This window comes from Chiloscyllium punctatum, chromosome 11, assembly GCF_047496795.1.
Source record: "Chiloscyllium punctatum isolate Juve2018m chromosome 11, sChiPun1.3, whole genome shotgun sequence".
Lineage (NCBI taxonomy): Eukaryota > Metazoa > Chordata > Chondrichthyes > Orectolobiformes > Hemiscylliidae > Chiloscyllium > Chiloscyllium punctatum.
The window spans coordinates 88,014,938-88,032,796 of NC_092749.1; the positions used below are offsets into that span (position 1 = coordinate 88,014,938).

The following is a 17,859-nucleotide window of genomic DNA, read 5'->3' on the forward strand; positions in this document are numbered from 1 at the left end:
GGGAGCAAGTGGGGACTTCTGTGACATCTCCCCACTAATATGTGGATCTGGGATGTTAATGATGACAATTACACCTGAACCGTCTTTTCGTTATCTTCAATCTTCATGAAGGGAGTCAAACAGCTAGGGTATTAGGATTTTCCACTATTGCTGACTTGTCTTAGGTGCAGGATGCTAATGGTTACACCAATCTTGCTTTGAGATTGCCCATCACCAACTTTGTGAACATGAAAAGATCCCACTTCATTAATGTTCAACTAATTTGTTGACTACATTTTGGATGTCTGCACCAGACATCCTGGGAACTAGCACGACTCCAATCTGCACTGGAGCACTCACAGGTGCTTGCCTCTTTTGTAATTCCTTTCCCCATACAGGCATACAGGTATGGCTTCTGGGAGACAAGAGGTTCCTTCTCCAAACCTGACTCATTGTGCTGGAAGAAATCCACAGACCAGTGCAGTATATAGGTATATCATTTATCACACTTCTAGCAGAGCTATAATGGAACAGACCAGAAGCCTCCTAAACATAAGGTTTCAATGCTTGGATCATTCTGGTGAGCCTTTACAGTATAGCCCAGACAGGTTGTCCCACAAGGCTGTGGTAAGCTGTGACCTTCACAACTTGAACCAACAAAGTTGCAGAAGATGAAATGAGAGAATGTCAGCAATTCTCTGAGGATGAAGATGAGGCTGAGGATCAGGAGATTGACCAGGAGAGCATTCCTTGGGAGGAGGCCAGATCAATTTTTCTGAGAGCCTGAGAGGCCAGAGACAAGCTGATAACCACTGCTTTCAGGGTGACTAATCTGGGTTCAGACTTTGATTGCACATCTAAATTGCTCATCTGGCAAGCAGCCACTGGTTAGTACAAAGGGCATACCTAATTTATTGATTTCCTGTTTATCACTTTTTACAATGCAGATTAAGTGTTCCAGTACCCATGTTAAAAAGTCATGGTACCTTCAGTTGAATGAATGTTAAAGTAGCTGTGCATAGTCTGCCCTGTAACAGCGTTAGGGAAAAAGCAGCATGAGACAGTACACATTGCATGGCACTGATGTTATAAAGTGATGGAAGCATCCACGAGGATACGGCTTTTGAGTTATGTGTGGTCCAGGCTCTCAAAAGCTATCAGGTAAAGTAATTAGGATGATAAACTCATCAGCACAGGTAGAGAAATGACCAGCTTTGATGCATTTAATGGAAAATTGGATCAGTACATGGGGAAATAAGGAACCAATGGACATACTGATGAGTGTGATAAAGAGAAGTGGGAAGAAGCATAAAACATTGAGCTGAATAGCCAGTTTCTGTGTAGTCACTCCATATAATTTTATGTAATAGAACACAATTCTCAAAGACTTAATTTTAAGTATCTTTCTTGCATGCCTGATTGACTTACATTGCGGTTCAACCAAAGCAGGAAATATTCTCAATCAGTTGACAGTCCAGATCTAGTTGATAAAATCACAGTTAACCTCCACTGGATTTGCAATTATCTTGGCCCTGTACTAAGATACAGTGAATTCAAAGTCTCTTCAGTCAGATACACTGACTTTGCATGCCACCCACTGTCTGTTTAAAGCAGGTGCAAATTTATAATTTATAACTTCTGCAGTTTCAATTCCTTCACTGTTTTCCAATCTTTGGTTTGTCACCTCCTCAGCTGAGTTTGTCACTTATTGTTATTGGCTCTGATATACCTACTTAACATCACACACCTGATGAAGGAGCAGTGGTCTGAAAGCTAGTGCTTCCAAATAAACTTGTTGGACTATAACCTGGTGTTGTGTGATTTTTAATGTTCTATTTATCATTATTCTGGGAGCACCATCACTGTGAGGTGGCAGTGATTCAAAAAAGAAGTCAATTTCCACTTTCTCAGGAGAACCTGGGCCCAGGAATAAATGGTAGCTTTGCCACTTGCTCACATCCCAAATGTAATTTTTTTAACAATGGGTGAAATTTTGAACAGCTCAAGGTAATGGCAACATCTAATTAAATTGAAAACAACAAATGCTGGAGGTCATAGCGGGTCAGACAGCATCCACAGTGAGACAGCAAGCTAAGATTTTGAGTCTAGATTACTCTTCATCAGAGGTAGAGTGTGGGGGGTGGTCGTGCTGTGGATGTGTGGGGTGTAGAGTGCTGGGGAGAAAACATGTCATAGTTCAGATGAAGTGATCAGAATGTGAGAATGGCAGAACAAAGGTGTGTCTAGCTGCCAGCCTGAAAGAAAAGATAGTCCACTGGGGTGTGGGGAGGGGAGAGATGAGAGGGTGACAGAGAATGTAACAAGTAAAGCTTAAAAAAAACAAATGGGAGTTGATTCCCAATTTGAAAGTGTTGAACTCAGTATTGAGTCCAGAAAGCTGTAGAGTGCCTAGTCTAAAGGTGAGATGTTTTTCCTCCGGTTTGCACTGTGATTCACTGGAGCATGCCAAAGACAGATGAGTGGGTGTACGAGCAGGACACTGTGTTAAAATGTTCAGCTACAGGAAAGTCAGGGCAATGCTCACCCACTTCTCCTACTCTTAGCTCTTATTCAGCTTTTCTTCCTTCCTGGCCTGCTATCCATAATCTTCTTGGTTACCTACACCTTTCTTAGCTCTCTTTCTCTGGGCCCCATCTCCACCTCTCCACTTCACCAACACCCCTGCCAACTTCAGCTTCAGCATGAATACCACTTTCTGCCAGCTACTAACAGTTCTGATGAAGAATCACCTGTCACAAAACATTAACTGTGCTTTCTTCCCGAAATGGTTCTGCAGTGCAGGATCAAATGGCCCAGCATTCTACAGAATACTCTACCTGAGGCACAATTTAGAGCTGAGTAAAAGATGACAAAGGAAGGGATCAGATACTTCAATCCTTGCAAAGGATGTTGGCACTGTTTGATTTTATATTTACATTTTTCCTGGAAAGATCCTCAGGAAATCAATCATTCTTTTGGCACTTTTCAAGGGCAAGCATGTCTAGCAATACTTCCTGTGCCCTACTTTCTGAATGTACCCTCGGCTGGATTTTATGTTCTCCACTGGCATGTGTGCAGCTGGGCAATGAGAACAGAAAGAACAATGGGTGCTATGCCACGTTTCTGTTCCTTCACCTCTGCCATCACTGCAATTACACATAGCTGTCTTGAACCAACTGTGGGTCTTAATTGGCCAGTTAGGACCTCATCCCATCAAAATCCACACTATGTGGGACATTCAACAACTTTACTAACTCAGGCTGGTGTCAGAAGGCAAGGTTGGCACCTCCTTTGCAGAAACACTGGGGTCATTGGTGCTACTTCCCTGAGGTCATCTCTCCCTTTACCCTATATCCCCCATCCTCTCAAACCTGGATTAGATCCAGAGTTACCTCTGTCCAGGCTTCTCATTGTTTGGGTCTGGCTGCCGGTCCAGCAGTGACCATCTCTTCTGGTGGCAGGACTGGAAATACAGATATACTAGCTATCTGATTGGTCAACAGAGCTCTGAGTTAGGTCCTCCAATCCAGAGAGCAAAGGAAATCCTGCCTTCCAAACATAGAGGGCTGTGCAGCAGCTGTCAGGAGTGAGGTGGGGGCACACCACCTCTTTCAGTTTTGCCATATTGGCTAGGACCACAGTGTCCCATTAAACTTAACTCTCTATTTGCAACTTCTGATTACATCTTCCTATCCCATTGTATGATTGTGGTGGACTCTTGGTGAATTTGTCAGGTTAATCCAAACTTGGAATCACAGGGCTGAATCCTACAGGGTGATGTGGTCCAGGCCCTCCTAGCTAAAAAGGTGAATGTGAACCCAGCATTATTTTGCCAGTTACTTTGCAGCAATTTAACATTGGGAGCAGCATTAACTCCTTTAAGGGGAGGCCTCAGCCCCTTCCTTGTGAAAATCTTACCTTTGAAAGCTCCTGGCCAATTTGATAACCCATAGCTCCATTGGCCCAGAGTGCCAGGAAGGAGTGGTACCCACTGCTGGGCCAGAGGCAGTCCTACCACATTGAGGAGCCCAGGTAAGGGTTCAGGGATCTTAATGAGTTGGAATGACAGTTAGGTTCATAGGCCCGTGGAGAATTAAAGGGGGATAACCTTGGAAGAGGGACATCCATTGGGTTTAGGGGACTGGATAACAGTTCCATCATCTTGTCCAACACCAGGCTACATAGCTAAAGCTGTTGGGCTTCCAATTTGGTGGCGGGTAGCTCCTCCCTGCCATTGTTAGAGCATTAATTTATGAAGCCACTTAAAGGTTTCAGTAGGCCTCATGGGGGTGGACTGCCTAACTCCTTCCCCATTGATTTCAGACAAGTTTGGGGTGGATATGAATGGAAAGGTCAGCTGTTGGATTTTTTTGTGCTTCTCCTGTTGCTAACGCATCAGAATGGGAGCATAGAACCTGCCCCATTGAAAGGTACAGGACAGAATGAAACTATTCAGCTTATTTGTACTTATTTTCAGCTTATTTTTGCCAGCTCTTTGGCAGAGCTCTTTCCCATTGTTCAAAGTTTTGGAGAAGATTTGTAGCTCGGGTGCTCGTTGTTGTGGTTCTGTTCACTCTTTCCCATTGTGCTGTGATTTCTTTTTCTTTTAAAGGACATATTGATTTCCTTTTTTGAATTTTACTACTCGATCTGCTTCCACCACTCTTTTTCTAGTGCATTCCAGATCACAACTCTGTATAAAAATGTGTCTCCTTTCATTCTATGTCCTATGGTTACTGAGTGGAATGGTTTCTCATTATTTAATCTTGTTTAACTTTCATGAATTTGAACAGCTCTAATCAAATTTCCTAATGTTTTCAGCTCCAGGAGAATGCCTTGGATATATTTCCTAAAATATGCTTCCCAGAAAGTCCAAGCATTATTTTATAAAAGCACTAGCTTTTATACTCACTGTCTCAGTTATTGAAACCAAGTGTCCTATCTGTTTTGTTTTAAACACCTTCTCAACTTGTCTTAGCACCTAAACATTGTGCTTTTCTGTTCCTTGAAATTATACTATATAAACTTATTTTGCTTCTTTCTTCCTGCCAAATGTATCAATTTAGTTTGATAGTTTCACTTGCTACATGTTCTGTCCATTTTATTAGCTTATGTCTTCCTGAAATCTACTATATATTATCCTTTTCACTTTTCCTGTGTTTCTGATTTTGTGTCAGCTGCAAGCTTTGAAATTGTGCAGTCTGCACCCAGATCCAAATCATTAACTTCTATTAAAAAGAGCAGTGGTCCTGATGCTAAACCCTGAGGGACATTGCCATATATTTTCTTCAACTCTGAAAAACATGTTTACAATTCAAATCTCTCCTTCCTGTCTCTTAACTGATTTTGAAGTCATGGATCTGACCTGCTTTTCTTAACAAAGACTTTGCCTCTCTGTTCTGGCAACCTCTTTAAAATAGTATAATTTGGTATGTTGCCATAGTTCCTTCACTCCCATGCACCTCCAATTATGCTAAAATTCTATTATGTGTTATTTTGACTCACAGCTTTTGAAAAACCACAATATCAGCTGTACTACCCCCTTGAAAGATAACTCTATTACTTCATCAAAGACCTCAATCAAGTTATTCAAATCCAATTTTCCTTTAATGAATCCAGTGTGACACTTGTTTATTAGTCAATACTTTTTCAAATGCCTTTAAATTTTATCTCAGATCTAAGGACAATTAGTAGATTGTGGTCAGACTCTCTGCAAATTCCACCTTTTTTTTCCATAACCTAGGAAACATCCCATCTGAAGCACATGAATTTCCTACTTTGTTGATTGCCATTCCTTTCCCTTTTCAATATCACATAAGCAGGTCTCCTCCTTTACCATTTGATAGAATCATTGGAAAGATGTCATTCAGCACTTCAAGCCTTGGCCATACTAAAGTGTCCACAGTGTCCAGGGATGTGCATGTTAGGTGGATTAACCATGGTAAATGCAGGGTTACAGAGATAAACTGGGCGGGGTGGTGGGGGGTTCTATTCAGAGGGACAATCTGGACTCGATGGGCCAAATGGCCTACTTCCAAACTGTAGGGATTCTATGACACTCCAAACAGCGTCTCACCCAGACCCAGCACCCGACCTAATCCCCATAACCCTGCATTTACGTTGGTTAATTTGCCTAATCTGCACATCTTTGAATAGCGAGACGATAATGGAATACCTGGAGGAAATCTACACAGACATGGGGAGAGTGTGCAAACTCTACACACTCACCCAAGGCTGGATTTGAACCCATGGACCCTGGTGTTGTGAGGTGGCAGTGCTAGCTGCTATGCCACATCCTCTTCCAAATTAAAGGAAGTGTAGAGTACTCATTCCAAACTTCAACTATGTCCTCTACACCACAAAAATACTCTCATTTTTAGTTGTGATTGCCTATTCTTCTTTTGATCACAAATTTCCAAATCCACTTCCAAAAATAACAGTCCAAAATAATCACAACCATACAGAGAAATTAGATATTTTGTACTCTGCACATTCAGGAGCAGATTATGGTTCAAAGGAGAATGGGAAAGGCCAGAAGGAGAGGCTAGTGATAGTGCTAAGTTTAATCTTCATGATGGTGTATCATATCTATCTATCTTCAGAATGAAAATGTGAATACTAAGGGCATACAAGACAATGTTTGGAGAGCAGCTGAGCAATAATATTTCAGGGATCTGAGAGGTGTGCCAATTGATTTAGTTCAAATGACCAGTAATTCCCCAGAATAACGTGGTCTGGACATAGAATTGGTGCCCATCATAATTTCGAGAAAGGATATCAAAGCTTTGGTGCAAAGGAGATTTACCAGAATCCTGTTGGGAATAAGGGACTAAGGTTATGTAGAGAAACCAGAGAAATCCAGATTGTTTTCCTTACTGATATGGATGATCTAACAGAGCTGTTCTGGTAGTGTAAGTATGGAGAAAATATTTCCATTGGCTGGAGGATAGTAACCAGAAGTCACAGATTTAAAATAACTGGCAAAAAGTCCTAGAGTACAATTAGAAAAATGTCTTTATGCAACAAAATATCATGATCTGAAGTGCACTGCCTGTGTTGGAAGGCGATGCATCAATAATTTTCAAAAGGGAATTGGAGGAAAATTTTCAGTGGTTTGGGGAAAGAGCAGTAGGATGGGACAAATTGCATTGATTTTTCAAAAAAGCCAACACAGCAAAATTGGCTGAATGGTCTTCTTCTGTACTTTAACATTCTATAAGAGTTCATGATGAAATAATTCAAAGGTATAATCTGATTTCAGGGGTCAGATGATCTTGAAAAACCATTCAATGCTCATGCAGCTGTGTAACATCAGTTGATTTCTCCAATTGTATTTATAGTTTTGTAATCCACTCTGTGCCATTTGTTATTTTACTGTATATATGTCAGAACTGAAATAAGTGCGTAAGATTCTTTAGAAACAGGAAAAATCTACTTGTCCCTTTTTGACAGTTGAACCTGCATATTCTCACCACACGTATCAGTTCCTGCTTGAGAATAGCACAGAAGCCTATTTCATAAATATAGCCATCACACTTAAAGGCACAAAACAGACGCAGAGTTGTTCTTTTTCACCGAGAAAACTTAATGAATAGTTTGCAAATACAGCACCAGAAAGCATCTAAAGGTATTGCTTTCCCAGGAATTCACTCCCTTACCTGCTGGGTCACAGTGCATTCTGTCTTACAAAGGCCACTGCACTCCTCCTCATGATACTCTTCCTTGCACTCACGGCAAAATATAAACTGAAAGACAAAAATGTGGAGAAAGAATACATGAAAGCAGTTAAAAAGTTGGCAAGAATGACTAATCAGTTATCTGTATAAGCTAAGTGTTTCATTGGGTGGACTCTTGTGGCTTTAGGCTCTTGCTTTCTTGCTGAAGAGGAAGTGAGAGACTCCGACTGCCTTTTTTCTGGGAAGGTTCATCAAGTCAGTCAGGTAAGCATGCCACAGCGGCCCCTTATCCTGGAATCACAACCCCAGGGATGGAAGGCTGATTTACCCAGGGCTAATAGCTCATCAGAATTCCATCAGCTGTAAAGTCAGATCACCAGGCCACAGGTACGTCATGTTGGGAATTAGAAGCAAGGTGCTACATACAACAAGAGAAGGCAGAGAGGCCAGTAGGAAGGTTAGAGATGGCTCTCAGATGGAACACCCCATCCTTTCCAATTTCTAATCCCTCAATCAGGCACTGTGCTTTCAAAGGACTACCAATCCCCAATCCGTTAGTGGGGACTGGTTAGCTGCATACACATTGCACGGGGTGACAACCCTGCCTACAGCTGGGTTAATACCTACGGTGGTGGGATGAGATTATTAAGCAATCAATAATTGATGCCAAAGCTTGGTGGCAGCATCAGTGGGTAATCTTGTGTTTCATTTTATTAATATTGTTCTGTGAATGGATTCTGAATGGAGGACAGGAATAAAATGTGGCTGTAAAGCTGCTGCTTTACTTTCAGTGTTGGAGCTGATTTCCTCGAATTCTAGGAACAGTAATTACTATTTTATTAGCTATTGCAGTGATGTGAAACTTTGAGGGAAACTTATCAAAACAATGGCACTTTTAAAAAAAGGAGAAAGACAGACAAAGGCAGTGATCACATGGGAAGTGATTTAAATGGATAAAGAAACCTACACTGCTGTCGGACTCAGCAATGAACCTGCACAGCTGCTACCTTGCTGTTTGGTTTCAAGTATCTCTGGACATTGGAGTTCTTTCTAAGAAAAACAAACAAACAGTGAAATACACTGCTAACCTTGAGAAACCTGGTGTTGGAGCTCACAGCAGGAGAGCAGATAAGGGTCTAGTTCTAAAGTGTAACCTTACTGTTTTTCTTTTGTAAATCTATAACAGTGAGTAGAGTTTGATTAGATGTTTTTATTGAGATCTGACTCTTGATTAAACTTTAAACTTATGAAACAAGTACTAACCCAGCTTGGAGAAGTGTTTTTAGAACACGAAGACTGTGCTATTTTCTGGTCTGTAGATTGTTGAGATGCAAAGACAGCCTTTAGTAGAGTGATGTGCTCTTTCCTGTTGGATGTGGAGATTAGGGAGAGTTTCCACTGATGATTGTGTCTGCAGGAAGTACGTTTGGTTGCAAATCCTATCTGATTGCATGGATCAGTTTGAGCGGCAGTTAGAGGCAATTGGGAATTTACAAGAGCTAGGGGATGTTATGGATGGCAGTTGCCGGGAGAGAGGTAAACCACAGATACAGTCAGATAAATGGGGGGCTTCTAGGAAAGGAAGGAGAGGGAGGCAGGTGATGCAAGAGTCTCGTGTGATTAACCTCATCTCAAACAGGGATGTTGTTTTGGAAAATGTTTGAGCTGATGGACTCTGAGGGGAAGGTAGCATGAACAGCTAGGTTTCTGATACCAACACTGGCTCTAATATAATGAAGGGTCTGCCAGTTCCAAGCGATCGATTGTGATAGGAACACTCTAGACAGAGGCACTGACAGATAATCACGCGGCTGATAGTGAAAGATCAGAATTGTGAGTTGCCTCCCTGGTGCCAGGATCAAGGATATCTCTGACAGGATGCACAATGTTCTCAAAGGGGAGAGGGACCAGCAGGAGGTCCTTGTACAGATCAGAACTAATGACATAGGATGAGAAAAAGATGAGGTTCTGAGAAAAGAATATAAGAAGTTATGCAGGAATTTAAAAAGTAGGTCCTCGTGGGTAGTAATATCTGGATTACTCCTGGTGCCATGAGTTAGTGAGGGTTGAGGATCTTTAACCTTAGGAATAGGAGGATAGAACAGATGAATGCATGGCTGAGGAGCTGGTGCGGGGAGAAGGATTCACATTTTTGGATAATTAGAATCTCTTCTGGGGTAGAAGAGACCTGTACAAGAAGGACAGATTGCACCTGAATTGGAAAGGGACTAAAATACTGGCAGGGAGATTTACACAGCTGCTCAGGAGGATTCAAACTGGTAAGGTTGGCTGGGGCTGAGGGGTAGTGGTGGGACCCAGGGAGATACTGAGGAATGACATCAGTCTGACACTGGTAGATTTGAGAAGAAGAATGTCAAACAGACAGGTCAGGCAGGAACAAAGCAGTGAATGAAGTAGGACTGATGAATTAAACTGCATTTATTTGAATACAAGAGGCCTAACAGGTAAGACAGATGAACATGGGGATGGGATATCATAGCAATTCCAGAGACACGGCTCAGGAATGGACAGGACTGGCAGCTTAATGTTCCAGAGTATAGGTCCAATAGGAAGGATCAATAGGAGGGCAAAAGAGGAAGGGGAGTGACATTTTTGATTAGGGATAACATTGCAGCTGTACTTAGGGAGAATATTTCTGTGAATATATCCAGGGAAATTATTTGGGTGGAACTGAGAAATAAGAAAGGGATGATCACCTTGTATGGAATCCCCACATTTCCCACCATCACACACCCCACCCCCAACACACACATACACACACACACACAAACACACACACACAAATAGTCAGCAGGAAATTGAAAGACAAATTTGAAAGAAGATCTCAGTTATCTGTAAGAATAATAGGGTGGTTATGGTAGGGGATTTTAACTTTCCAAACATAGACTGGAACTGCCATAGTGTTAAGGGCTTGGATGGAGAGCAATTTGTTAAGTGTGTACAAGAAAAGTTTCTGATTCAGTATGTGGATGTATCTACTAGAGAAGATGCAAAACTTGATCCACCCTTGAGAAATAAGGCAGGGGAGCTGACTGAGGTGACAATGGGGAAGCACTTTGGGGGCAGTTACTATAATTCTATTAGTTTTAAAACAGTGATGGAAAAGGATAGACCAGATCTAAAAGTTGAAGTTCTAAATTGGAGGGAGGCTAACTTTGACAGTATGAGGCAAGAACTTTCAAAAGTTGATTGGGAGCAGATATTTGCAGTAAATGGATGGCTAGAAAATGGGAAGCCTTCAAAAATAAGATTACAAGAGTCCAGAGACAGTATGTTCCTGTTAGGGTAAAGGGCAAGGCTGGTAGGTGTGGGGAATGCTGGATGACTAGAGAAATTGAGGTTTTGGTCAAGAACAAGGAGGAAGCATTTGGAGGGATAAACAGCAGAGATCGAGTGAATCGTTAGAAGACTATAAAGGCAGTAGGCGTAAGAGGGAAAATAGGAGGGCAAAAAGGGGACATCAGATAGCTTTGGCAAATAGGGTTAAGGAGAATCCATAGGGATTCTACAAATACATTAAGGACAAAAGGGTAACTAGGGAGCGAATAGGGCCCCTTAAAGATCAGCAAGGTCACCTGTGTGTGGAACCGCAGGAGGGGGGGCCATACTATACAAGTAATTTGCATCAATGTTTATTGTGGAGAAGAATATAAAAGACAGAATGTGGGGTAACACATAGTGACATCTTGAAAAATTTCCATATTATAGAGTAGATGGTGCTGGATGTCTTAAAATGCATAAAGATTGATTTGTTTAAAATAAATCCCTAGGAGCTGATCAGATGTACCCTAGAACTCTGTGGGAAGCTAGGGAAGTGCTTGGTGGACCTCTTACTGAGATATTTGTATCATCACAGGTGAAGTGCTGGAAGGTTGGTTAACGTGGTGCCACTACTTAAGGTGGTAAGGAAAGACCAGGGAACGACAGACCGGTGAGCCTGAAATCGGTGGAGGGAATCCTGAGGGATAGGATTTACATGTATTTGGAAAGGCAAGGGCTGATTAGGGATAGTCAACATGGCTTTGTGCTTGGGAACATGGTCTCACTTAGGGCTAGTCAACATGGCTTGGGAAATCATGTCTCACAAACTTGATTGAGTTTTTTGAAGAAGTAACAAAGAGGATTGATGAGGGCAGAGCAGTGGACGTGATGCATTTGGACTTCAGTAAGGTGTTCGACAAGGTTCCTCATGGTAGACTGGTTAGCAAGGTTAGATCTCCTGGAATACAGGAAGAACTAACTATTTGGATATCGAACTGGCTCAAAGATAAAAGACAGAGGGTGGTGGTGTGGGGTTGTTTTTCAGACTGGAGGCCTGTGACCAGCGGTGTGCCATAAGGATCGGTGCTGGGTTCATTGCTTTTTGTCATTTATATAAATGACTTGGATGTGAACATAGGAGGTATAGTTAGTAAGTTTTCAGAAGTCCCCAAAATTGGAGGTGTAGTGGACAGCAAAGTTGGTTGCCTCAGAGTATAACAGAACCTTGATCAGATTGTCCGATGGGCTGAGGAGTGGCAGATGGAGTTTAATTTAGCTAAATGTCAGGTGCTGTATTTTGGAACGGCAAATCAGGGCAGACTTATACAGTCAATAGTAAGGTCCTGGGGAGTGTTGATGGACAATCCTTGGATTGCAGGTTCATAGTGCATTGAGAGTTGCAGGTAGATAGGATAGTGAAGAAGGTGTTTGGTATGCTTGTCTTTATTGGTCAGTGCACTGAATATAGGAGTTGGGAGATCATGTTGCAGGACATTGGTTAGGCTATGACTGGAATACTGTGTGTAATTCTGGTCTCTCTGCTACAGGAAGGATGTTGTGAAACTTGAAAGGGTTCAGAAAAGATTTACAAAAATGATGCCAGGGTTGGTGGGTTTGATCTAAAGGGAGAGGGTGAATAGACTGGGGCTATTTTCCCTGGAGTGTCAGAGACTGAGGGATGACATTATGGAGGTTTATAAAATCATGAGGGGCAAGGATAGGGTAAATAGACAAGGTCTTTTCCCTGGGGTGAGGGAGTGCAAAACTAGATGGGAAAGGTTTATAGTGAGAGGGGAAAGATATAAAAGGGATCTGGGGGAAACATTTTCATGCAGAGGTTGGTGCATGTGTGGAATGAGCTGCCAGAGGAAATGGTGGAGGCTGGTACAATTATAACATTTAAAAGGTGCCTGGATGGGTATATGAATAGGAAGGGTTTAGAATGATATGGGCCAAATTCTGGCAAATGGAGCTAGATTTATTTACGATATCTGGTTGGCATGAAAGAGTTGGACCAAAGGGTCTGTTTCTATACTGTATATCTCTGTGACTCAGCTATAGTAATTTCTCAAATGGAATCCATATTCACTGGGCAGCTCTAAAAGTATGGAATTTTATCTTATGATCCTTAAGCTCCTGTATACCTCTGATACCTGAATTCTAATTCGCAATAAGTCATGTCCACTCAATACCCTACTGAACTATGCTGTTAGTCTGGTCTGACTGTGCAATAATTTAAAAATTCTCAACCTTTTTTCAAATATCTCATTTAATTAAACTTCATAATCATTGTAACGTCTTCTGTTTCACAGTCATTTAAGTTCTCTGTGTTACTTCAATTCTGAGAATGTGCTTGGTGCTATATACTGATAACTAGGTTTAGGTGAGGAGGGTTGAGATTGAAAATTGGTTTGGAATGTTGATTTGAAAGTTAAATTGGAAGATTGATTTTGGGAGATGGATTGGGAATGGTACCAGGAGTGGGTTTCAGAATGCAATCAAGTTTATAATCAGGAATGGGTTCAAGAGTTGGATTGTGAATGGGCTTGGGAATGTGAGTCAGTTTGGGAGTCCGATCAGGAATGGAATTGGCAGTGGGTTTTGGAATTGGATCAGGTGTGGGTTTGGGAGTGGGATCAAGAGTTAGTTTGTTGAGTACGATCAGGAGTGGGTATGGGAGTGAGATTACAAGTGGGTTAGGAAGTATTGATATTTGAAGTAGATTTATTGGGAGTGGAAGTTAGAGAATTGAGATTGGAAATGCGTTTGTGGGGTTAATATTGGAGTGAGTTTTGGTGTGGAGATATAGAATCAGTATTAAGGCGCAAGTTAGATCTCTTCAGGTTATTGGTGAAGTGGGAGATGGCACGGGGCAGGATGACACTAGGCACACAGATACAGAAGATGGCCACCGAGCCATAAGTTGGCCACTTGATACACAAGATGGCCGCTAGACCACAATATGGAGAGTCAGCAGAGCAAACTTGACTCATATTGGCCCCCTGGCTTGGGCTGTTAGGGTTAGCGAGCCTGCAGTAATGACAGGGAATGTCATCCTCCACACTAAACACACCCTAGTTAAGATGCTAAACACGTGGAAACTAAGGTCCATCTCCAATATGAAAAGGGCAAAGTGAGAGGCAGTCCTTTTACACCCAAGTCAGTCTGTGGTAATAGTTAAGGATACAGAAGAAAATCCAGCTGAGGGAATTCTAGACGCAAGGGAACCACACAACTGTGGGGATATTGATGGGGATGAGGATAGGGGGACGGGAAAGGATACCCCCCTAGACACAGCTGAAGAGACCCTCTTCACGGACGGGTCACGAAAATGCATAGCAGGGTCACCCCGAACCGGATGGGCTGTGGTAAATGATAAGTTAGAAACAGTTATGTCTGGAAGGATTGATGGAAGTCAGTCCGCACAGATAGTAGAACTGGTAGCATTTGAAGCACTAGAACTAGCAAAAGGAAAAATCGTGAATATATATACAGATAGTCAATAAACCATGACTATATGGTGGCATGGGTTCACCACTGTTGGGGGGATCCCCTATCAGATACCAATTAAGAATTCAGACACTATTGCGTGCCAGTGAACAGTCAAAAGAGGCTGCAGTAATAAAAATAAAAGCCCATCAAAAGGGGCCAGCAAAAGAGAGTCCAAATTGGCTAAAATTCAAAGGAAACCAGGCAGCAAACCGAGAAGCTCAGAAAATCCTAGAACAAAAAGCCATTGACGAGGCTGCAATAGCAACTATTGAATTAGCAAAAGATGTTAACCAAATTCAGCAGCCACAGGAGGACACTTGGCAGGAAGAGAGAGAGCAATGGAAACTGCAGGGGGCATTCAAAGTGGAGGATGGTGTCTGGAGGCGAGCAGACAAGGTGGTAACATCAGCATGTATACAGAACACATTGCTTGAACTACACCATGGGCTTTCCCATACAAGTAGAGAGGCCATGATAGCAAGCTTAGGGAGAGAGTGGTGTTGGAAGGGAAAGGGAAGAGATATGGCCAAGAACTGCCACAGATACATGGTTTGTGTACAACATAACCCAGGGAGACCCATAAAGGTTAAGATGGGACACCAGCCCAGACCTGGGGGACCCTGGGAACACCTTCAGATAGATTTTACAGGGCCACTACCACCTTCCTGTGGGAAGCTGTCTGGTCATCATAGACCAATTCACCCAGTGGATAGAAGCATTCCCGACCAAAAGCTGCAGTGTGACCACTGTAGCCAGAATATTAGCGGAGGAGGTAATCCCGAGGTGGGGGTACCCCTCCTGATCGACTCCGACCAAGGGACACATTTTACAGGCAAGGCCATGAAGACTGTTTGCTAATTACTTGGCATCAGACAAAACATTCACACTCCTATCACCTCCAGGGATGGTAGAGAGAATGAATAGAACACTCACAACTACTTTAGTTAAGGCAGAACATGGGCTGAAGTGCTGTCAGCCATACTAATGAAATTAAGAGCCACCACGAATCAGGCAACTGGGCTAACACCATATGAATTAATGACCAGGCAAGCAATGCAATTGCCAGTGGCAATAATCACAGGTGGCACCGATGTGGGTCCACTAAAAGATAAAATTCAGCGGTATGTGATAGAATTACACACCCAATTGAAAGGGATGTGGAAATCTGTAATTGATAAACAAGACAAAAGGACAGGGCGGGAACTCAAAATCTTCACTGGGGTCCCAGCAGCAGGAAGCTGTGTCCTGGTGCGAGCACTGCCTGACAAACCAGGCTTTGCCCCAAAATGGAATGGGCTATACGGCGTGGTAGTAAGTGGGGACACCTGTGCCTGCATAGATGTTAAAGGAAAAGGCACATGGAAGCACTGGACCCAACTAAAACCATTTAAAGACTTCTATGACCAAACTAATGTCATTGGAAAAGCACAGTAGGTCAGGCAGCATCTGAGGAGCAGGAGAATCGACATTTTGGGTTGGACTCCTTCATCTATTCCTGACGGGTTATGGCCCGAAACGTCGATTCTCCTGCTCCTCGGACGCTGCCTGACCTGCTGTGCTTTTCCAGCACCACACGCTCGACTCTGATCTCCAGCATCTGCAGGCCTCACTTTCTCCAAGCTAATGTCATTGCCCATTTCCCAGGTGCAGACAGGAACGGCAGACGAGATGGTCATTCTGGAGGGAATACCGAAAACACAAGAGAACAAATCACACAGAAGCATGACTGCACCTCCTGATGAAAACAAAGACTTAGGTGGGTTTTATTGAAGATGTTATCTTCAAATCCTGACATGCTCCCAACAGTCACGACACTTAAACACAGTGAAATACATATAAGTGTATACATTTTGCAGTTAAAACAAAGTTACCAGTCAAAGTCTTTACTTTAACTGCAAAATGTATACACCTATATGTATTTCACTATGTTTAAGCGTCGTGACTGTTGGGAGCATGTCAGGATTTGAAGATAACATTTTCAATAAAACCCACCTAAGTTTAGATGGGAACTGAACTGTCTGCTACCTACTGGCGCAATAAGTAGAATCCCTATCTGTGGTCACCCTGGTGTGGACCCCTCACGATCTGTATACAGTGGATACCGCGGGAGCGCTGTGTAAGGAACAGATTGGAAAATACAAAGGGGGACTCCAGGGTAGATGTGCGAGGCTGGGCAGGACCACCAGCACATGGGGAAGGGAAGGGAATGGAAGACCCAATTAAATCCCAGTAATTACCCACTTTGTTTCACAGAGCAGGATGGTTTATGCCCTGGTTCCCAAAAATGACTCATGCGTCCAGACACAGTGCACTTATCAGCACTGTACAGTCACCAGTAGACAGTTTACCTGGATCTGCAGCGAGCAGGGATGCTTGAATATGACCGCGGGCAGACAGTTCATATGTGGTCAATGCAATGGCACCCATGTCAGCTCTGCCACATGGACATACCTGTTTAACACTTACCAGTTGGGGGGGGGGGGGCAACCGGGGGATCGGGGTGACATGGGTAGACAGACAGACGGAAGGACGGAACAATGTATGTTACCAAGCGGTGAAGGGATTCGTTTTTCTATTTAAGGGGACTTATGCGACAGACACCCCACACCTCCCAAACCTGTTCAAGGTGGGGACAGTTACACCCTTACTGTACCATGCCCCAGCAGGGGACATGTTTCAGAGAAGCATAGTGACCCACGCTATCAGTCAGGAGTTCTGTGCTGACTGACAGGCCCTCATCACTTTGGGGTCATCGCTGGGATATGGATTCTTGGGATCTCTATCTTCGAGGGGATGTCAGTGCTAAAAACCGAAATTAGTTGGCACGTGGCCTGGCTATCTTAGGCGATAATACCTCGAAAGCTCTGGATGCAATTAATACAGAGCTGGCTGAACTCAGACTCTACACACAGTAGACACGTTATACGGTGGATTATCAATTAGCACAGCAAGGGGAGTTTGTACAATTATTGGTGACAATTGTATCACCCATGTTATTGATGCCTCTTATAATATTACAGAAGCCATCAAGAATATCCGAGACCAGTTAGATAATTTTCAACAGGGAGCCACTATTACAGACAGCTAGCTAAACTGGTTGATAGGTAAATCTTGGGTACCCTATTTGGCACACGGGATAGTTCTCCTCATTGCACTCATGCTGGTATGCTGTGTGGGCCTCAGGTGTTTTAAAGCTCTGCTGTAAGGTGCTACTAATGAGAACTGTACCAGCAGCAAGTGTCACCACATGAGATACCCAATGAAATTGGTACTCCATGGGAGGAGGAGCTCCTAGAGATGACCGACCTTTACATGTAAATTGGGTGGTCTGCGGGAGATCACTGAAGTCGCCTCCTTGATCACAAAGTGGGGAATGAAGTGGGAGATGGATTGGGGCAGTGTGACACAAGATGGCCGCTGAGCCATAAGT

At 43.0% G+C, this 17,859-nt stretch overlaps 1 protein-coding gene across 4 annotated transcripts in view; it reads right to left on the minus strand.

Moving 5' to 3' along the window:
* The window catches only part of prkn (parkin RBR E3 ubiquitin protein ligase), a 1,117,394-nt gene that overhangs the window by 29,718 nt on the left and 1,069,817 nt on the right, over positions 1 to 17,859 (minus strand). For all 4 annotated transcript variants that reach the window (XM_072581208.1, XM_072581206.1, XM_072581207.1 and 1 more), the window contains one exon: positions 7,638 to 7,724. In XM_072581208.1, the coding sequence (XP_072437309.1) occupies positions 7,638 to 7,724 (87 nt within the window). The remainder of the gene's footprint in view (positions 1 to 7,637; positions 7,725 to 17,859) is intronic.